The 22,486-nt window shown below is 45.5% G+C and overlaps 1 protein-coding gene across 6 annotated transcripts in view; it reads left to right on the top strand.

The window, feature by feature from the left end:
- ADGRB2 (adhesion G protein-coupled receptor B2) overlaps nucleotides 1-22,486 on the top strand; it is a 1,127,991-nt gene that overhangs the window by 830,825 nt on the left and 274,680 nt on the right. For all 6 annotated transcript variants that reach the window (XM_086955647.1, XM_086955646.1, XM_086955645.1 and 3 more), the window contains 3 exons: nucleotides 11,335-11,481; nucleotides 11,711-11,786; nucleotides 13,995-14,097. In XM_086955647.1, coding sequence (XP_086811773.1) covers nucleotides 11,335-11,481; nucleotides 11,711-11,786; nucleotides 13,995-14,097 — 326 coding nt within the window. The remainder of the gene's footprint in view (nucleotides 1-11,334; nucleotides 11,482-11,710; nucleotides 11,787-13,994; nucleotides 14,098-22,486) is intronic.

The raw sequence follows: 22,486 nt of genomic DNA, 5'->3' as shown, positions 1-22,486 counted from the left end.
TCGTAGCCATAACTGTTCCTGCATGGGAATTTCAGTTTTTTTAATAAACATATATTATAGTGTAATGAGCAAAACAAAACAACAACAAAAACAGAACTTACCCTTAAAGTTTTCTTTTTCGGGAATTTGTATTTTTGTTTTGATAATATACCACAGCTACCTACAGCTGTGTAGAGTGAGAGTTGGCTACATGATCCGCCATATTACTAGGACCCACACCTGACCATCTGAACGATCAACATTCACTGCCCAAACATTGCACACAATCCTTGATGGATAACCTACCCAACCCCTGCTGTACCAATGCCTTCTGGACCCAGTGCTCACAGTGCTCACTCTTTGACATTCGTGGTTGTGCTGTGGAACCCAAATTTGGATCCACAAATACTTAACAAATATGGGGGAGCTTCTTTATTTATTTATGCATTTTTATATAACACAAACTTTACCCGAAGGTGTCAAAGCACTTTACAATAGAACCAGCTACATTACATAAGGACATCAGAGTAAATTAATCACATAAAATATACGAAAAATATAAAGTCTAAACCCACATAAGAATGGTAGTATGTACATATGTCTACTACAGATATAAGCGGTTAGAGCAACATATACACAAGTTGCAAATTTGTCCAAGGTTACATTTCAAGAAAAGTTGAAGCAATTATGGTCGGACTAATATAGATGACATATTTACGGGGAAAGCACTTCTCGCCATAGCTGGGGTTCTTGCGGTGCTCGTTATGTTAGGCCTTCCGGGTATTGTAGCATTCACGGGCGGTGATTTTGGGCCTGGAAGGATCCCGAGCTGGTGATGGAAGGTTGGATGTTTATGGCCGTGCTGGAGCCTGGGGTCGTTTTTGCGTATGTGATGGGTGCCAGCTATAGGAACGGGGGTAGTTTGGCACTGTAGGGTATAAAGGCACCATAGCCGGTGTAGGGAAGTTCGGAAATGGAAGAAAGGTAGTTATTGGTTCAGTGCTGTAGGAGAGAGACCGGAGCTGTGGGAGCCAGCCAGTCTGCACTGCGCCCTGAAGTCTCCCCCAGAGCGGGGTCATCTTCCACTAAGGAACTCACCGCTGCGGTGTAATCATGTAAAACAAATATAAAGTGTATTTACACAAATATGTGTGTAAGTAGCAGTCGCTGACAGCTATGCTGGTGACTCGGTCAGGATCCATGCTCTAGAGGGTAAGTCTTCTGACTGGGTCTGTCTGATGCTCACCACCCAAGCTAAAATGCTGAAAGGCAGAGTCTCTGGCAGTGCATTATGGGTCTCTATTTCACTCCTCTCATGCATGCCAACAGAGCCGGTTCAGGAGGAGACTCGTGACTTCTGACGCCCAAAATGGCTTAATTGTAATTGTCTCTCGCCTGCATTGCCTTCGCTTCAATAGATGCAATAGGAGCATGCTTTCAAATCTCCCACCTTCCTGTTGTAAAATGTTGGCATCTGTGCATCCTCCATATGCCTGAAGATCCACATACAAATGTGCATAACCAGGGGTGGTTTACGTTTGATGCCAGCACTTCCCTCTCAGGAACCCTCCCTACAGCCACTTCGACATCCTGCTTTAGCAGAGGGCTTGCTTCCAGGCCCGTACAATATCCTGTATCAAGTGTTTTCAAGAGGCATGCTTTGACACCTGAGATCTTTTTTTGACTGCTGCAACGCAAAATGTAAGTTACTCCCAGCCAGTTAGATTTGCTCCCTGCCAATTAGATTACCTAGATCCTTAGATGATTTGAGAAACAGGAACCTTGAGGTATAGGGACATTTACTGTTAAGGTATAAAAATGATCTCACATTAACCATTTGAAGGCCCTCCAACACATATTTGTAACAAAATTTCACAAAATTAATATACTGGTTAACACACTTTCGGGAAACGTTTTGTTTCTATGCTGAGTTTAATAGTCTTTGCTATATTGGAGATAAAGTGTCCTACGGGAGTTAACTTTGAAAAAGCAACTTTTGACTCCATTTTACTTTTCCACCCTGGAGGGATCTGTACCATAGTTCCAAAAGCTTGGGAAGATTTGTGCCATTTGAGTGTAATGTTTTGTGCAGATTCATCAAACAGTTACAGAGTTACTGACAAACGAAAACATTGCTTTTCAATAGAATTGAATCTTAATTGATAGAGAGGGAGAGGTAGAGAGAAAGAGAGAGAGAATGAATGAAAATATGAATGAATATTCTACTGTTCATCACCAGTAGGTAGTTAGAGTTAGGACCTAGTTTACATAGGAAAAGTTTTTTTTGTTTTCCAAATAACTTTGGCGCCATTTGATGAATCTTCATGGAATTTTCAAAACTTGTTTGCAATTCACTTCAGCTGCTGTTTAGAAAGTTTCAGAGTGATTCGTCAAGCGGAAGCTGAGAAAAATGGGGGGTCCTAAAATGTGTTACCCCATGCTATTCCCCACAGGGATTTTAGCCACAACTGCCTTCTGAACGGCTGGGCGGAATTAATCAGAAAGCTAGCACTTGGTCCAGAATGTACCCTTTTTGTAATTTGGTGTAAATCTGTTCATTAGTTTTGAAGGTATTAAAGAAAAAAGATGTATGTATATCTAAGGAGGCGAATCCTCTGCAGATCCAACAGATCTCATTGTGAGATCTGATTGCCTGCCAATACTTCAACCAGGGTGTGTTAGCACCCATCTTGGGACTCAGACAAGTTCCGAGAAAAAAACGGGAAATAAATTCATAAGAGGGCAGGGTAGGAATACCCCGACTCCCCTAGGCTTGGTGGTGGACCCCGCAAGGGCCAAAAACGTTTAAAGAAAGAAATCTTTTTTACCCAAAATTTACTGAGGATATGCAAATAGGAGTACATTTGTTTAAAAATACACAAGCTTTTTTTTTCACCCCCCCCCGATGGGCTAGGCCCCAGAAGGGGGTTAGAGAGGAGTGGGGATACATAGATTTGGAGAGGGGGAGGCAGGTGTCTTGCACGTGGCCGTCCCGATCCAGGCAGATTTCGGCCCTGGGGACCCCCTTCCATGGGGTCTAGGCAATAATAGAAATAGCTCCCCAAGCCAATTTCAGTCCTGGGCCCATCTTTTAAAATTCAAGTGGAGGGGGCCATGGGGCCTCCCTCCAGAGCCCATTTTGGCCACAGGGACCCCCTCCCTGGGCCCTGGCCTTTGAAATACAATGGGAAGTGTGCAGGCCCCTCTCCCAGACTGATTTCGGCCTCGAGCCCATCTCCCAGAGTCAGACCAAAGTCTCAAAGCCGTTTTCAGGCCTTGGTGACCCCATATGCCAGGGCCCGGCGAAATTAGTAATGGGGAGGCGGGGCAGCGCGGACTCTCTCTCCTCAGGATGATTGTGATCCCAGAGTCCCCATTCCTTGAGACCAGGCCGTGCAGAGAAATTGAGGGGGGCATGCAGCCATCCCTCCTGGACCCATTAATGGCCCTGGGGACCTCATCCCACAGCGTCGGCTCCAGCTATGTCCGGGGTGCCCACCCCCGGGATTTAGCTGATTTCCTGACTGCACCTGCGCAGGAAGGGAAATCTGTGTTAGTTCTTGCTTTGCTGGAGCAGTTTCATACCCCCGCCAAGCAAGAGCAAACATGAAGGCTGCACCCAGCTGGCGAGAGCTTTGAAAATGATGCTGCCAGCTGGGAGCGGACTTCTGATCTGTTTCCTTGCCCTCAATGATGCGGGCAGGCAAACCGCTTGAACATTGCCCCTGCCGCGAGTGCAGAATTTTTAGCTGCTTCCGGTGGGGGTGGCAATGCCGGCTCCCGCTGGAGGCAATGAGCTGGCTGGTGCTGCAGGTTCATGAGACTCCCCGCAGCCCCAACAAGAACATTGGTTGAGGTCCTCGGGCCTAAATCAGGCCAGGGAGGAAAGCAGCAAGTTTTGAGCGGGCTCCAATGGATGGGTTCCCCAGGGCTGAAATTGGCCGGGAAGGGGGCTGCATTTACAAAATTGCTGGGCTCCGAAAGAAGTAGTCCCAGGTGCTAAAATCAGCCTGAAGAAAGGGGCTCTGTGCCTCACTTGCCAATAAATCCAGCAGTGACCCCCAAGGGATGGGTTTCCAGTACCAAAAATCATCCTGAAGAGGTGGGCCACGGATCCCCGCCCCTTAAAATATTTAGCCGGCCCTGTGGTGGGATGCCCATGAGGGGGGGGCTGCATGCCCTTCTCCCAGGTTAGCTTCCTTTGGGTGGTTGACCACAGGGCCTGGCTGCAAACATTCGCTGTGGCCAAACTCTTTCCATGCACAGCCTTCGGCCTTGAGTGTCTTGGAGTTGGCTACATGAGGAGTATTTGCAGCAGGGCCGGGCCGCATGCCAGGTCCTATGGTGTTGGCTGCATTCATGGGTTTGGCTGCAGGACCTATCTGTAGACCAAGCCCTACGGCCAACCCCCCCTCTGTGCAGGACAGTGCACAGGGGTGGTTGGATTAACATATAGTAATAACAAAAGTAATTATTTAAATTTTATTTTACCTTTAATTCACAGTGGATCCGCAAATCCACTGTAAAATATATTTTGTTAATGTGCAGGCTCCTGTGCTTTATAAAAAAGAACCGGTGTGGGCCAGGGCCACTGGGAAGGCTGTGCAATCTACTAGGGGAGGGGGCACGCAGACCCCATTCCCAAGATTCCTTGATGCCCTGGTAACCCCATTCTTAGGGTCCAGCTTAACTGTTGTGTCCCAGGGAGTAAACAGCAGGGACATTGTTTCCTTGCCTGGAAGAACATGCGGGACCTGGGCACCCCCCTGAAGCCCACATGGATAGGATCCCCAGGGCTAGTATTGGCTTGGGGAGGCAGGCGCATGCCCCCTCTTCTTTAATTCAATTGTGGGCCGAGGATGGGGTCTGCAGGGCCAGTTTTGGTTCGGGAGGATGGCCGCATGACATATTAGAAAAAAAAGTTAAAAGAAATGCCAGCTCCTAGCAGCATCCAGGATGGGTGCTGACAGGGCTACTCTCCCCATGACCCCCAATCAAAAAAAGGTGTTGAGTGGGCCAACAACACTCACATAAATTTGAAAAAATAAAATAAGGGGGAAAATGAATACCGCATGAGTGGCAAGTGGCAAGCGGCACTCGTTAATTATTCACTGCTCCTAGCAAGGAGCACCCCATAATGCTCCAGGGTTTTTTTCAAGTACATATTTTCTTACTGGTAGTAATCCATGAAGAGGTAGGGGCACCACCAAACAATTTGTCTTATGTTGTGGGGAGCTGCAGCGAGTGCAGCAGCCACCAGCAACATCAAAATAAAAACATCATGGGGCAGATTTATGTTAACTGGCGCATCCCCAGGGATGCGCCAGTTAACATGCTCCACAGTGCGCCACAGCTCCGCCAGCCATGGTGCGCCGCATTTATAATGCGGCGCACCATGGTGCAAAAACGGCACCGATGCGTGACGCACCTGTGCCGGAAATGTGGCGCATTGCTGGAGTTGCGTCGCAAGCGCGACGCAGCTCCAGCAAGGCTCGAGGGTGCCCCATTTTAACAATGCTGCGTCAAGACCTACGCCTGCTTCAAGCAGGCGCAGGCTTTTGACGCAGCATTGGCTTAAAAGTGACTGAGTGAAATCTCATAGATTTCACTCAGCCATTTTTGCGAGGCGCACCTGCCCCGGAACGCCCACCCTGCGCCGGTACGCCCACAAGCGGCGCAGGGCTTTACAACGTGACGCATCTGCCTAGATGCGTCACGTTGTAAATCGTTCGTAGGGATGCGCCACGTTTATGCCGCCTTGCGTGACGCAACAGCGGCGTAAACGTGGCGCAAGGGCCTCATAAATGTGCCCCTAAGTCTCCTGGGTCATTAAATATATGAACCAAGGAGAGCGTGTTGCAGGGATTCTGTTTGGAAACAGAACTGTGCCTGGGATCGCAGGACATCAGAATGTAGGGACTGAGTCACGATCCCACACCAGTACCTATGGGCCCAAACCTGACTAGCTCACAGTGCCTTACCTGCCCTCCTAACCTTACCAGGGTAACAGGTAAATTGGTAATCTAGTCCCCAAGTGAACAGTGGAAACATATCATCACCTTTAAATTTCTCATTCTTGCATGTCCACAATAAACAAAAGAGAGACACAAGGAAAGTTTACAATATTTATTGAAGCTATTCTGCTCTGGGCAACTGCACTGCGATTAGAAAACATATACAATTGAGCAAAGTTTTAGCATTACTAGCAAACTGTGTACAATGAAATGCCCTATCATTGCGAATGAACTATCTTCCTAAGCCTACCCTCCCTTCATGAGCACGGTGATATTTCAATGATCTCTGGGATTAGAACCAGACCCCATACCTGGCATTTGTATTTAGGTGGTCTGCATCTCAGGTTGTGCAAGCCTGGTGCGCCTGTTCCAAGGCCTTTCCCCTCTGCTAGAATCTTCCTCTATGTTTTCTAAAGTGCAAGTCTTGGTTTATATGATAAGAAATACCATGCTGTAAAACAGCACCTGTGCCCCAGAAAAACAAGGCACCATGTTGTTCGACCTTGTACAAAATGTGCAGACTGAATCCCAAGAAGAACTGAATGATAAAAAAACATGTGCCGTGTATTGCTGAAATAATTTCATGGCACCAAATACAATATGTTACATGTGGCTGTGCAAAGCAAAGTGGCCTACAACGTGCAGTTAGGCTAAAATAAGGGAGAATCACAGTGGGCCCGAAAGGGAACTTACTACAAGTTTCCCATATTTTTTAAAAGCACTCCGTGTAGGAGCTCTCTGCTCTTCAGCTTCAGTGCGTAGTCCTCTAGTGGTTGTTACTATGTTTGAACATAGTGACTTTAAAAATGTTAAAAGAAAGACTGAGACTTGTTAGGTTTTTTTTTCAAATACTATATACAACATATTGTATAATAATCACTTTTATTAATTATTGCAATATGTGAATTTATGAAATATTTAATTGATTATAGTTTTTTGTTACTTTTTGAAAAAGCCAGTATGTTTGCCTTACTTAAAATGACACCCTTTATATTGTTACACAAAGTTAGCTGTACACGCCAGCCAACAGTTGGGTGTGGGGCCTGTCCCTGCGTTCAACCGGACACAGCCATGGACATCTTACAACTGTAATTCTAATTGGATAGTGCATACTCATCCTGGAGAGGCTTTGAAGTGCTTTACACCAAGCAGCATGCTTCTATAGAATCGAGGGTTAGTAGTTAGTCCAATGTTACTGATGTTGTTGGTTATTGGCACGGCCATTGGAATTATGTGGCAGGAAAGGGCCAAATTATGCAGCAGGGTTGAGTAAATTATCCAGCAAGCAAAGCCAAATTGTGTGGCCTAATCCAGCACATTTTTTATTAGCATTATTTTGTTCTTTTTAAACTTGGTTGCACTCTATTGGCATTGGTTGCACCCCATTAGTACCAGTTTAACATCCAAACATAACAAAAGGTGCCCAGTCCAGCTTTGTAAAGAGCCTTCCCCTTCGCAGCAACACGTGTCGTCGCATTTGTTGTTACATTTGAACCCCTTGAGCAGATGATGGATTATGTAGCAGAAGCGGCAAATTTAAGTGAAAATCACTGCGGCCAAACACTCGCATAATTCCAGTGGCCCTGGTTATTGGGACTAGTCTTGTGTGCTCAGGCAAATCATTCTATACATTTACTACAGGATTGGTTGGCATCAAGAGATGAGCTAGAGGAGATAAGGTATTAACAGGTTGAATGGGTATAATTTTCAAAGGATAAATGAGTTGTGGGCTTTTTGCAGAAATAAATAATAAGGGTTAAGTAAAACATGCATGTGACTTAGAGAAGGTTGTGCTGATAGAGAAGGCATTAAGAGGATGGAACAGAGGAGAGGAGCATTTGAAGAAAAAAGGAGAGGTGTCAATCTGAAGTAAATAACAGTTTTTATACCAGATTTTAAGATAACAAAGGATGACATTAAAGCTAGCATGCAATTTGAGGATGTAAAGTTAAAAAAAAAGTATTATTTACTATATAAAAGGTACTTTTGATGGCGCTAGAATCAAGCGAACAATCTGCCCACTCGTAGGCTACTACTAGTCAACTGTTCCAGCAAGGACAGCTGACCAGCTCAGGGGCTGGAAGCATACATTTTTTCTGGATGCATAGTAAGGAAATAACACAAGTATTAGGCTATATAAGGCTCAAAGGAAGTATTAATCTCAAAATCATACCAAGGTGAGCAAATATGAGGAATGAAGCAAACATTGTAAAACAGACTTTTCAACTTTAGCAATGGATGTCTGTGGGATGCTAGCTCTGTTTATACTATACCAAAGTAAAGTATAGTGTGCACAGAGCCCAGTAGAACTCCAAAGGCTTACAAAGGTAAAGCAGATAATACCTTACTCTCTAATTGTTGTAGTGTGGGTGAGCAGTAAGGCTTTATCAGAGGCTAGTGTTAAACATTTATTGTACACACTCAGGCAAGAAATTATTTCACACATTCAAAGACCGAACTCTGACCAATTGTTTTGTATAAAAATATCTCTTTGATGTATTTCATTTTGAGAACCAAACCAGACTTGGTGCAGGTAAGTAAAACAGTACTTTTCTCATATAATACAGATGAATGTGAATGAATGTAGTTACAGGTAGGTCAAATGTTCAGAAACAGTTGAAATTACATTTTAGTTACTTTGCAATTACTTTGTGATTACCCCTTCAGTTACTCTTCGAGATTACTTTTTCTACTCAGTGCGATATGTTCAGATATCACACTAGGACATTTCTTAGATAAAGATAAGTAAGTCAGTTTTTGTAAACACATGGTTTCTTAAGTTCTCATACAATTTCCAGCTCCATACACAGAACATTTTTCACAGAAAAGCAGTCAATGTAATCCTATGAAAGGAAATGAATTATTGGTTTACAGATAAGTTCTTGGTGGTGGAGGTTTCGTTTCTGGGGTTCGAACTAGGGTTCCCCAGGGTCAAGGATGCACTCAAAGAGCACCCTCAGCGCCACTGGGGTGGCCTGGTGCAAAGTGCTGAGGGCCAATGTTATCCAACGGTGGATAGAGGGCCTCTGGTTGGTGGCTGCTCATGGGCATGTCCCTTGGATGTGGAAGCAAAGCTCCTAGGGTTAAGCTCAGGGCAAAGGGGGATCCAGGTTTGCACACAAGGTGCACCCACAGCGGCACAGGGGCAGACAGGTACAGAGTGCTGATTTGGTGTTGGGCGCCCAATTGTTTTCAATGGGAGTTGCTGTTTTTGTATTTTGGCTGCAGGCTCTGTCAAGGAAGTCTTCCGTGAGGAACCAACAGCTGGGTAGGTAAGCTGGAGGGCTCACAGATGTAGGTGAACCTCAAGTCCTCTTCTCCAGGGCAGCCGGATGCAGGGGTATCTTTTGAGATCAGATTTCACCTTATGGGTCACTCGCGGTTGGGAGGGGGTCTCCGTGCATAGGCTGCATGCGACGTCAGGTAGTCCTGAAGGGATCAACCCACAGTGGACTCGGACTCTGGAGCACTGGGGGAGCTTGCTGGGAGCAGTCAGACTCCAGACGTAGGCGTTTGGTGCAGTGGTGCTTCCAGGCATCGGGTTGCTTTGTCCTCAGTAGGATCAGAGTATTTCTTTGAAAATCCTTTTGAATAAAGCTGCTGTTTACAGGAGTTCCGGTCTTTGTTGAAAGCAGTCAGTACTCCCAGTGATTCTGGGGATCGTTGGCTGAAGGATCACACGATTTCTGGTGCAGGATCTCTGGTAACTGCAGACAGGCTGGTAGGGCAGGGGCCAAGTCAGTTCTTCTCTGCATTCTCCTCTGCTGGGCGTCTTCCTTCGTCCTTCTTCTTTGTGGGTTGTGAGAATCTGCCTTCTGGGTCAGGGCTGCCACTAAATACTGTATCAACCCACAGGTTGATAAATCAGAGGCCGTGTTTAAACCTCAATTTCTTTGGCAATGTGGCCACGAGGTAAGACACCCCCCAACACATTAAAAATAGAAATAATTAAGTAATAGCACACTCATAAGCGGAGTTATGGATTAGCTAAATAAATGTAATGGATTCATTAAAAAAAATCCACAGATGCAGTACAGAATTTAGTAATGCAAATGCCTAAAGTCATTGCCATGAAAACTCTCAGCAAATATAATATTGCAGAGTTGTGTGAAATCAGAAATATTCCAAGTCCTAAGTGTGCAGTGCAATCAGTAAAGAAATGCACAGCAACCCTAACAAGATTTAAGTCTTCAGGAAAGTCTTCTGTCTCACCCCCAAAATAGATAGGTTATATAAAGCATTTTCACATATTACGTTGCTACAAAGTCACTACAACTATAAAATCATCGTGGGTTGATCAAAAGTGTCACACTCTCAACAAATCAGACCACAGTTTTATTAAACGTCCTATTTTCTTCAGCACCTAAGCACTATCCCACTACATAAATATTGATTTTCCCCACTCTATGCTAATGTCATCCGAAGATGGTAGGCCAAACTAGTTACATGAAAAACAGCAAGTTATTGTGAATTAACAGGACACAGGGAGCTAGCTGTTGGTCCTAAATGAAAGTTACATTATTGGGACCATTATAGAAAGATTTCAGTGAGCACAGCAGAACTACGTCAATGCTTGACTGTGTGCTGGAGAAATAATGAACCCTGAAATGTGCACGGGGAAGCATTCGTCTTGAAACACTTGGGGACTAGGCCTAAATTGAGGTCTAATTACAAGGATCAAGAAAACACACTTCTCCGGAGAGGATGGATGCATCTTGTGCTTGAGGCTCGTGTCTTCAACAAAGCAAACCCTGACTTAGTCAATCCATGGATGTCCACTTTAAGTCTGGAACTCTCTTCCTCATTCCACCTAAACTATGCCCTCCCGTATCGCCTTCAGAGGAGAGATGAAGTCTGGTTTGCCTTTCTGCTTCCTCGTTTTTCCCCCTAACATAGTGGATTATTACTTCTCTTTACCAATATTTTGTTCTATTCCACCGGAACCAGCTGTCTTTTATTCAGGGCTTTGCATATATTTTTTGTACAGGTTCGTTTGTTTCCTCTTTTGATATATGTCTGATGTACAAACGAAATATTTTTATTTGCACTTCTCGGTAACTCCTGCCTGATCCATTTGACCGTGCATTAATATGCTTTTTGCTTATCGTTATTGTCCTTTGAGTTGGTATCATGTTCTTCTTCAAGCACTCTGATGTCTCTGGACCTTTCATGCACTGTAGGAAAATGCAAGCAACATTTGAATGATAAAATCTGGGTATTGTCCTGTGTTGTAGAATATTAAGTTTGTTTAAAGAGATTAAAAATGATGTTTCTGAACTCACCTAATCCTTCACGCCACATCGTCTCTCTGATCTGCTGTCCCTCACAATCCTTTTCTCAGTTATTAGCATACAGAGAGAACCGGTGTCAGCTGTATCCAGTGATATCAACTTCCCAATGAAGGGTCGGAGAGGAATGAATGACTGGGCTCGCAACTCGGAGGATAAACTCTTCATCCCAAAGGAGGTGCTCACTCTCTCATCCACAGGTATGAAGGTGCTACCCTCTTCCACTCAATCCTCTTTGTTTCATACATCTGGTCAGTATATATTTATCTATTCATTATCTCTTTCACATTTGCATCCTGGATTCCTACCTCATTAGGTCTGTCGTTTCCCTCGTCAGGTCTGTCGTTTCTCTACATCTCATCAGTTTTCGGATATTTCTGTTATAAATAATCTAGTTTTTTTGTTACTGTTTGTTCCCTTTCTTTGTAGAGTTGGACGAGTCTGCATTCTTTGTCATTGGCGCCATCCTGTATCGCACGCTGGGGCTAATATTGCCTCCTCCTAAGTGAGTACACTTGCCTAGTTTAGCACTGGGGCTTTGATGGTCCTGTTTGCTTTTGGTTGCTAGTATTTAGAGGTAGTTGACACTACTTATCTGAAAACAAGTAGTCGTGCACACCACTACAAAGTGAGGCACCCCCCTAATTCTGTCTAGATGAGACTTGTGTATGCTGCAACTAAGGGACTTGGGACTATATGTGCATACATAAATACTTTTACTTTTTATTAATAAGAATCTGCTTTTATTTTTCCCTTGGTTAGTACTTGTAGATCACATCATAAAGGGAAGTGATACTGGCTTTTGCACAAATCACCATAAAGGGAGTTGCCCCTTAAAGTTTTACACCATTGCTTGCTTCTCCTCGATGCTATACAGGGACATTATTTTATCTCTCTATATATTGTATTGTATTGATATAGCTCTTACTACCCCTGAGAGGCGTTGAAGCGCCTTATGAATACTTGAACAATCTGTCTCTGTGAAGCAGGTGCATACAGCTCTATCTACAGGAGAATGTATGTTTGTGTGCTTGTGTGTACATAAATAAACTTGTAAAAGGAGCTACTCCTATCTCCATATATAACAGTACATGCTCATAGGATTAATGTAAGTGTTAATGTACAGTACCGGATGGAGAGCCTTCTGCCTTCCTTCCTTTCGAGTGCCTGGACAGAGACACAGCAAGAAGTTCATTACACCACGGTTAGCTACTCCAGGGGCAGCTCTAGGCTCATGGCGGCCCTGGGCAGGGAGCGTAGGTAGGGGGCCCCGGAAGAGGGGGTCCCGGCAGGGCGGAGCGCGGAGGCCAGTGAAGAGGGGGGGTCAGGGTGTTTGGAAGTGGAACAGAGCCGGAGGCCGCCAAATCCCTGCCAGGGGCCGCCACGCAAATATGTATCCATCCTCAGAGGATTATTATATTAAGGATATATATTGGCGTGGTGGCCCCTGGGGTTTGGTGGCCCTGTGCAGGTGCACAGCTTGCACATGCCTAAGGCTGCCCCTAGCTACTCTTATGTACAGAATCTATCCCTATTTCACTTAGCTGAGTACTTTGAGGTGTTGTGCTCGGCTCTTTTGTGTGCCAACCTAGACGCCACACAAGTAGCACCACGACTTGCATTGTGGCATTGTGCAGACATTATTTTACTTCTACATCACACAGGAATACCTTCTGAACACTTTTCGTTTTAAGGAGTACACCTGTATAACATTTCCAGATATACTTTTAAGAATTAATAGTTTGACTTAGGTAGTCTTGTTATGGACTTTTCATACAAAAAGTGCAATTTCTGAAATTCTGTACACTCAATACATGCTTGCAGATAAAGTTTTAAAAACAGGCTTTTTACATTGAGTAGTTGTGCCGTTGACATGGCGTCCACTTTCCCCTATGTGCATAACTTTACATTTGAACTGCTAACTACCGATGCCGAATGATAATTATTTTTTCAGTAACTGGCAATTGAACTGTAGTGTCATTGATTTGCCTATCACCTGACATTAACAGGTGCACGGCGTGCAGTGGTTTCAATATGCACCTCACTCAGCCTGGTTGTATGAAAAGATGATGCTTGAACTCGGCTAGTCCTCTGGTGAGATTTGTATAGTGAGCTGTTATCCCGAACTTCAGGTCATGCTTAAGAATGCACTTTTGAGTAAAGACCTCTCTGTCTTAGGTGTCTGAAATACAGCTAATGCAAGAGGTGTGGAGGGCTGGAGGAGTAGATGAATTGCTTAACAATATGACTGCTTTAAAATAAAGGCACAGTGGAAGAAATCACCCGGGCATCTCTGCATGGTGACTGGGATTCTGATCATGGCTCGAAGCTGCATGTGTGCGAATCAGAGCTGAAAGGTCTCTCCCTCTACTTAGTGATCTGGAGAGTTTCTATTGCTCTCTGCTGCTTACTGTAGTAACTGGGAGTGTATAACTTGCCCGCAGTCATTCCTACTAGTGATGTGTGCCAGTGTGATGTTGTAGGGCTTTTATGTGTTCTAGATAAATATTTGGACACAGATCAAAACTAATGCTTGCCTTTAGTGTCTCTACACTAAACCCCAAACACCTAAATCTGGAGGCACGCAGACTCTGTGTATCTCTACATCCTTCTTACCTCAAGCTCTGTTCTGTCTCCCACTCTTTCTCACTCCTGCACGTGCCTGTTGTGTTGATTTGCCACATCTGTAATAACTGTTTTCTTCTCGCCGTAGAAATTCTTTGGCTGTGAGTTCCAAAGTGCTCACGGTGACAGTCCGGCCTCCGACCAAACCTGCTGAACCTGTGATAATGGTGGAACTCTCGCTTATTTTCAATGTGAGTAAAAATTCCTATTGCAGCTTTAACATGATATTTTCTACAGGATAACTGAGTTCATCGCTGTCAAGCTTGCGCATTCTGAAGTTGCAATGGTATATGAGTTGCAAATGCCAGCAATGTACATATCGGGAACTCAGGGCTGCATGTGTGAGGTTCTGTAAGTTGAAATATTATCAACGGGGATTTGGAGTGAAAATGTGCATGTCCTCGCATTTCTGTGGTGATGTAGGATTAGGATACTAGAAGTCTTGAAACCAATGCCTCTGCGTTCAGCTACTCCTACTTTGAAGATCAGATTATAAGGTCAGACTTAGCCAGCTGCCATGTTTATGTGATCTTGAGACTCTGCGGTTTAGCAATGCCCACAGTGGCTGTTATGAGGACATTCACACAATCTTTGTGATGCCTATAGATTTTTCTTCCCGTAGATTTCTTACCTCATGTATATCCTCTAGGCACCAGGGTGAATCTGGAAACTTCTTATGCAGCAATAGCTCTCCAGTGGTACTAGATGGCACCATAAGGGCTCAGCGTGATTCCACCCGCACCAAATGTATTGACATCTGTAGGAAAGTAGTATCTGCTTCTTATGGTTACCCCCACTTTTTGCTTTTATCACACTGTTTTTGGCTTTGTCTGACTGGGATCCTGTTATCCAGGACCCCAGTCTATCTGCTTTCTCCCTTAATTGGCAATGCATGTACTTTAGGTACACTCCAGATTGGATTCTGGGGTAACCTTATCAGTCCCTAGTATATGGTACACCATGTACCCAGGGCATAGGTACCCCAGAGGCCTCCCATGGGCTGCAGCATGTATTATGCCACCCATAAGAGGCCATCCAAATTGACATGACATGCCTGCTACTGCAGACTGCGTAAGATGGTGCTTCCACCACTTACTGAGATATAGTTTCACTATATCTTTCTAAATAAGTACACCTAAATACCTATCAGTCACCCCTATGGCAGGCCTTATCAATCCTGAAGGCAGGGTGATAGGTTTTATGTGAGAGGGTGCCCCTGCATGAGCAGAGCCCCCCTGCAGCCTTCGGAGACCATTCTCCAGAGTTGTCTGTGATGCAGCCAGACATATATGTTTAAGTGCATTATAACCTCGCGGTGAATGCTAACTTCAAAACGGTTGCTGAGAAACATGTTGTGTTTGGTGTCAAACACCTTGGAATCATACCTCCACACCAGTAACTGGTGAGCGAGGTATGATTCCACCCTTCTATAGAGACATATGTGGGTCACCGGTATACCTGGTACCAGCTTACTCGACCTGGGCAGCACAAAATGGATGCTGACAGCCACAGACACAAGCCTGTCCCCCTGCTGCTGAGCCAAACTCAATGACAATGACAATAGACATCCTGTCCCGGGGAGGTGTAACCACCTCCCAGACAGGATTTAGTGTATTGGGGCTGGGTGGGTGCACTCTCAGAGTGCAAGAAAGTCTGCACTGGGTGCACATTTGGTATCCCTGTGCATAGTCTAGTTCAAACCAGTTCCAGGAGCCATTGGCTCCTCCTCTGGTGAAAAACTGGACAAAGAACATGGGTGTAGCCACCCCTCTGTCCTGCCTCTCCCACAGTAGGGTACACATAATCGTGTTAACTCCTTCCCATGGGTATAAAGTGGGTAACTTGATCACAGGACTTTAGATTTTACCTGGACAAGGTTCTGCTAAGAAGAAACCAAGTACTTTGTTTGCCTGCATGACGCTTCACGACTGAAGAATCTCCCTTTGAGTAAAGAAGTTACTCCCCTGAAAAAGCAGGCACCTAATCTACCAGGTTTGCTTCTCCAAAGCTTCTAAGGACTCTGAAGATTTCAGCAACACGGGAGGTGGATTCCTGAAGGTCTCCGAGGTTAATCTGCCCTCTCCGTGATTCTAAGACCAGTATCCCTTGTGGGGACAGTGCAACCAGTACCCCTGTGCACTGAGTACTTTTGCAGTTACATATGCTTAGTGACAATTTCTGAGCCTGTGCTTTGGACTTCGTGTAGTTCTGACGGTGAGCAGTATTTGCACTAAAGATTTCCAGCCTCCACTCTACGAGTGTCCTGTGGGCTGGTCCTTTGCTTACTTGCTTGAGGTCTCCTTGCGATCCCTGGTCCGTTGGCCTGTGGGTCCTATCAAGGGTCACCTTGTGAATTCTTGGGCTTACCTGGTTGCTTCAGATGTGCCCTGACACTCCATTGCTTGGAGAGTCCCCTGGACCGTGCTGGTCCACACCGTAACCTGTTTTCTCTGACCGTTGGATTGCAGTTACCAAGGCTTGTTGGTGCTCCAGCCCTCAGCTCTCGACTTTCTTTGTGGGACAGCTCACATACGGATTTTGGTTGTCCTATCCGTCTCCTGGTCCCAGTTGCTGCAGAGTCAAAAACCCTTCTTCTCCTGAAGCACCCAACATCGGTGGACATTCGACTACCCCTGGTCACCAGAAGTGACCCATATTCTGTCCCCTCTCCTTTCAGGTTCCTCTCACCTTGAATCCAGGCATAGATTCCATGGGACACTATTCACCTTCCTGGCAGCAGTACTTCTTTGCAGCTCTCCATTTAAAATGACAAAGGATTCCGACACCACCTGACACTAATGCACTCTCCTCCTCTGGGATAGGTAAAATGGGCACCTCAGTACTCACTGGTGGGTTGGCCTTAGAACCTCCTATGTTCCAAAGGGTTTGCTTGAAGTCCTCTTAGAAGTGTCCTTTACTTGTAATTTTCCAACCATGACTTTCCCAAAGAGTTGTTCGGCGCACACGTCTGTGTTTCCTCACTGCACCTATCCTCCGTGGGCTCCCTGTGTCACTCCTCTGGGTCGTCCCTTGAGGTCCCAGTAATTTTACGTGCTCTAGTCACTGAGTCTAGTCCAGTCATTGTTGTTATACCATTTTTTTAGTATATGGTTCTGTCTCATCATGGAGACTACTGTGTATTGTGCTATTTGATATTGATTAAGTATGAGCGGAAAATCCGTTCCGCTCGCGGATTTTGCGAATTTTCGGTAAATTTGCGATCCGCGAACTCCCGCGAATTTACAGAGAATTCGCAAATCCGCGAGCGGCGGATTATTCCGGGGACAAAAGTTGAAGCCTGGCCTGTTGTAACTATTTTACGATGGCGCCGGCAAGCTGCCAGCGCCATCCTAAAATAGTTACTAAGTTAGCTTCAACAGGAAGCTCTAATAGATAAAATAAAGCAGGTGCTCGATTTTATCTATTAGAGCTTCCTGTTGAAGCTAATTTAGTAACTATTTTAGGATGGCGCTGGCAGCTTGCCGGCGCCATCGTAAAATAGTTACAACAGGCCAGGCTGGTGTAATTTCCTTTCCCAAATGTACCGTGGAACATCAGCTGTGATGCTGGATAGAGGCCTTTGCATCCTTGACTTTCACTAGCGCAATACCTGTGCTGTTCTTGTGACCAGGGGCTTCTTTCTCTTCATCTGCTGAACTGATCTTTCTCTGACCTTTTATACACACAAGAGGCATGTGAACTCGCATTGAAGCCCCGCACGTTTGGTCCCGCTCACACACTCGCGGTGTGCACCGTCTTCCCGCCATTTACCCACTATGATGGACAGCTCACTCAGGGACCCCTGCGCCCTTCGGGGCGATTGCATAGTAACACACACATGGTCGCTCGAACTAGTTGAAGCTCAAATTCAGTGACTCATTCATTAGCCCAAAAACAATCGTGAGCGTCGTCGAGGCTGGGCAGTGTGCCTTCATCACAAATCTACCGTGGAACATCAGCTGTGATGCTGGATAGAGGCCTTTGCATCCTTGACTTTCACTAGTGCAATACCTGTGCTGTTCTTGTGACCAGGGGCTTCTTTCTCTTCATCTGCTGAACTGATCTTTCTCTGACCTTTTATACACACAAGAGGCATGTGAACTCGCATTGAAGCCCCGCACGTTTGGTCCCGCTCACACACTCGCGGTGTGCACCGTCTTCCCGCCATTTACCCACTATGATGGACAGCTCACTCAGGGACCCCTGCGCCCTTCGGGGCGATTGCATAGTAACACACACATGGTCGCTCGAACTAGTTGAAGCTCTTAATTCAGTGACTCATTCATTAGCCCAAAAACAATCGTGAGCGTCGTCGAGGCTGGGCAGTGTGCCTTCATCCGAAATCTACCGTGGAACATCAGCTGTGATGCTGGATAGAGGCCTTTGCATCCTTGACTTTCACTAGCGCAATACCTGTGCTGTTCTTGTGACCAGGGGCTTCTTTCTCTTCATCTGCTGAACTGATCTTTCTCAGACCTTTTAAACACACAAGAGGCATGTGCACTCGCATGGAAGCCCCGCCCCAAATCCGCAGATCCGCAAATCCGCAAAATCCGCGGATTTTGCGGATCCACGATCCGCAAATCCGCAAAATCCGCGGATCGTGGATCCGCAAAATCCGCCCATGCTTAATATTGATTATACATAGTTACATTGGAATTGAAAAGAAAAACACATTGGAAGATAAATAAATCTAAAGGTAAACAAAGTAATAAATACACATTTTTATATAACTACTGTGTGGTTCTCCTTTCATTTAGTCATTTAGGAGGTGATATTCTGGTAAAACAAGCTGCTTTACATTCCTTCAAGATTAAGCCTGAAGGCTGCTTTCAATAGCTACCACTAGGGTAGCTTTCAATAAAGGTTATCTTTGACCTCATACATCATAAGGATTGTGTGGACTGGTACAAGGTTCCCATTTGAATTAGTGGACAGCATATACCAACCCACCTTCTCAAAACATCAGAGTATATAATGCACCAATCAGCATGCTGGCTTCAGTTCTTGTTTTTCCATGCCTCTTTATCATGGGTTCGGAGAGCTGCTCAGTGCTTCACTGACAAAATCCCTCAGCTTTCTACAGCTACTTTGTCAAATGCTGTAAGACGATGTCCTTATCCAATTCACTTGACACCTGCATGTGGTGTCTATGACTGGGCCGCTCACGATCTTGCGGTGGGATGACCTGCCGCTATGCCGCAACCTAGCTGATTCAGTGATCATTTCTATGGTGCAGCCACCACTTTCGTTGACTGCTGGATACGAAAGGCTCTCTGATAAGAGACTATCAGATAAGAGTGCCAGCGCGGTTCTCTGAGGACATCTTTATTTAATTCTACAAGTTTCAGTCTACCTATTGAGAAGGTATCACAGCGTTCGTTTCTTGGAAGCAATTGACTGAAGAATATTCTGCCCTTACGAGGACCCCTACACCATTGTAAAGCGCCTATTACTACTCCTCCGATTTGAATTAGAGATTCCTCATCTCCACGGTACGCTCCCGGCAGTACTCTTTCAGGAAGTTTTACTACGGCCCCCAACATATACAACAGAGGAGTTTTACATCGCAATAGCACGCTTCTGGCAGTATTTGTTCGTAACGGATGCAGCCCTATATATGCGATAGAGGAGCTGTCTCACCTTATATCGCTGTTCACCTTTTCTAGTATAGACATGTCCTACTGCCAATTCTTCTTTTTTACCACCATATGCGCCCTAAAGAAGGTGATACCCAGAGAATGGGAGTCTCACCGAAACGACCGTCGGCGCTTGAATGAGTTCCCTCCATGAACTGTTTCATTCTATCTAATCTGGACAATTGATGAATATACTTGAAAATTACCCTCCAATGTTGAATCTTTTTTCATCTTTTGATATTATATTGCAACATTAATTAATTTTTCTGATGTTTTGAGCAACAAGATGAAGACAGCTGTTGGTTAAATTTGTTGTGAATCATTGTTATATATATATGGGAACTTGAATCTCTAGCACGCTTCTAGATATATTTGCTATGCTCTTTTATGTGGTATGAGTGAGGTTGTTTGAGTATGATATTGTATGTATGTTGTGAGTGACGAATTAGTACATGGGACCTGTCTCTTTTGCAATCTCTAGGATATGATTTTTTACTGTGACACATCACATTTTCTTAAAATGAAAAAATAAAGTAATGTTTACAATAACTTATTTGTTGTGAAGAATATGGTCATTTGAGCTCAGTTAGAGTGGTTAATTTATAGTTGACGTATAGCATATCTCAATCATATAGGTAGAGTTTTCTGTTTTTATATTATGATCGGAGCAGACCCTTTAGGATGTGACTCCTGCACACCCATGCACCCAAATGCCATCAGAGAGTGAGAGGTTGAGCTATTTTTTGGGTAAGACTTTCAGAGATAGCCCACAGGGATACACCAACGTGATCACTTTCCTCTTTTCTTTGAGTTATTGTGCCTGGCAGGGAAAGATCTCTCAAGTGATCTTCATGCAAATAAATCCACCATAATGATAAAAAATCCTCTACCTCGAGGAAATGGTCCTGCTCCCAGGATCATTGAAAGTCACAACATTATGTTCTCCCTCGTTGTCTGGGTTTATTTTTTATTTTTTATTTATTGAGTTTTATATAGCGTTGGCTAGACCCGGAGGTATCAGAGCGCTTTCTATGAGGAAGAAACTTCAGAACATGGTTATAAAGTTACAATAGTTACTGGAGCTTAGTTGCAGGAATTACATGAGTACAAAAGCATAGCATAAACATGAGGAAATAGGCAAGGGGAGAGAAGAATAGGGGAGAGAGGGAAGAAATAGGGGAGGTAGAGTAGAATAATAAGGGTAAAAGAAGGGGGAGAGTATAGAAGGCACAACAGAGAGACGAGGAAAAACAGTGTCCGAAGTTCGGCTGGGTAGGTGACGGCTGAGGGGTGAACCAGAGCCACAATCCTTTATAGCTGCATGGAAAAGCTCCACTGGTCATCCGCCAAAGCTTTCTCGGGCACCGCAGTACATACAGAAGGGTTATTGTTTGCGCCTAGGGGGGCATAGTCCAAAAAGGTCCCACAAGCGCACCGGTCACGTTGTATGGTGGTGTGCTCCCAGCGGTAATGGGGTAAGAACCCAGGCTTCTGCTGTGTGAGACTCCGTTGTCGCTGTGGACTCTCTCAGAGGAGTCTGAGACTCCAGGGCATAAATGCTGGATCCCTCCCCAACAATAGAAGAAGGAGTGCTTTGGAAAGGGGCCCACACATGGTGGGCATTATTAGAAAATTGGTGTGTCAGTTGTCCCCAGAGGCGGCCATTTTGACCTAATATTGCTTCAATAGACCGGATAAGCTTGTTCGGCCAGACTGAGTACTTGTATACTTGTATAGGCTTGTATACACCAGGGAGGCGCAGGATTTCACAAGCCTCCTGCTTACAGGGTGCTAGCTGACAGTATGTGCCCCAGATGGCAGGCATTAAGTGCATTAAGTGCAGGACATCTGCCAGTCAACTGCTCGACGAGGTGCGAGCCGCCATCTTGAGGTCAGGAAGAGTCAGGCGTAGAGTTAACTGTCATTGAACTCCCTTTCGAGGGTCCACCGGGCTGAGTCCCCTGTGGTCCCGCTACACCACACTCCCTCCAGGCTGGTCGGTTGTTGTTCCTACCTTCCTCGCCACATTTGAAGTCCCCACATGTGTGCCTCGCGGCGCAGCTCGCAGTCCCTGCCGCGATCCTCCAAGGTCTTGCACCACCCGGAGAGGCCCACCCTGTCACAGGCATGGGCTCCTAGGGTCGTACAGGGGAGAAGTCGTGCCAGTAGGTCACTCGATCTTCCCGCGGGGTGAGCCAGCATTCAGCAGTCATTTTGCACTACAGACCTGGCGGCCGCCATCTTGCCTAGCCCTGTGGCCAGCACAGTCGAGCTCCACAAAGGTTCACATTCACATATTTTTGGGGGCACAAGGTCTCTGTGTACTCGCCAGCAGGACCGGTGTAGACGGCGACGTCCAGGAGTCAATTTTCTCAACGGGGACTCATCCCCCAGCGTGGTGTCGAGTGTCTACCTGTCTACCGGGCCCGTGCGCCTCCTCACAGCCTGGGTTACATTGCAGCCTCTCGTGCGCGAGTCCGTCCGGCTCTGTGCTTGATCAGAGAGTGCTCAGCTCGTAGAGCTTCACACGCCAGGAAGCCAGTGCTAGCGGGGCTCAGGGTGCCATGAATATCCTCAATTAACTAGGCGCCGTGTCAGGAGACTGATTAGCGCCGAAGCCAGCTCTTGGGGGCAAAGAAGCCCACTTTAGAAATGGGGAACTGGTTTGCGTCCCGACGTCAGCTTGACATCCTTTGAATCTAGGTAAACCTCCCCAGATATAAAAAAAAACAATCTGACCTTTTGTAATGTAACTGGCACGCATATAAAACGCTCCCATACCTCTGGTCCGCGTTGTATAAAACTGCAAAAAAAAGATAGAAATGGCCACCGTCTTTGTTTCTCTTTCGAGTTTGTTCACATAGTTCTTCAGTTAACGGTTATCCCTTATGCAGAAGTGTTGCCAAATGGATTATTGCCTGCATAAAGTTATTTATCTCAA

Source organism: Lissotriton vulgaris, chromosome 2_1 (assembly GCF_964263255.1).
Source record: "Lissotriton vulgaris chromosome 2_1, aLisVul1.2, whole genome shotgun sequence".
Classification (NCBI taxonomy): Eukaryota; Metazoa; Chordata; class Amphibia; order Caudata; family Salamandridae; genus Lissotriton; species Lissotriton vulgaris.
The sequence above is the reverse complement of the archived record's forward strand: the minus strand, read 5'-3'. Positions and strand labels throughout refer to the sequence as shown.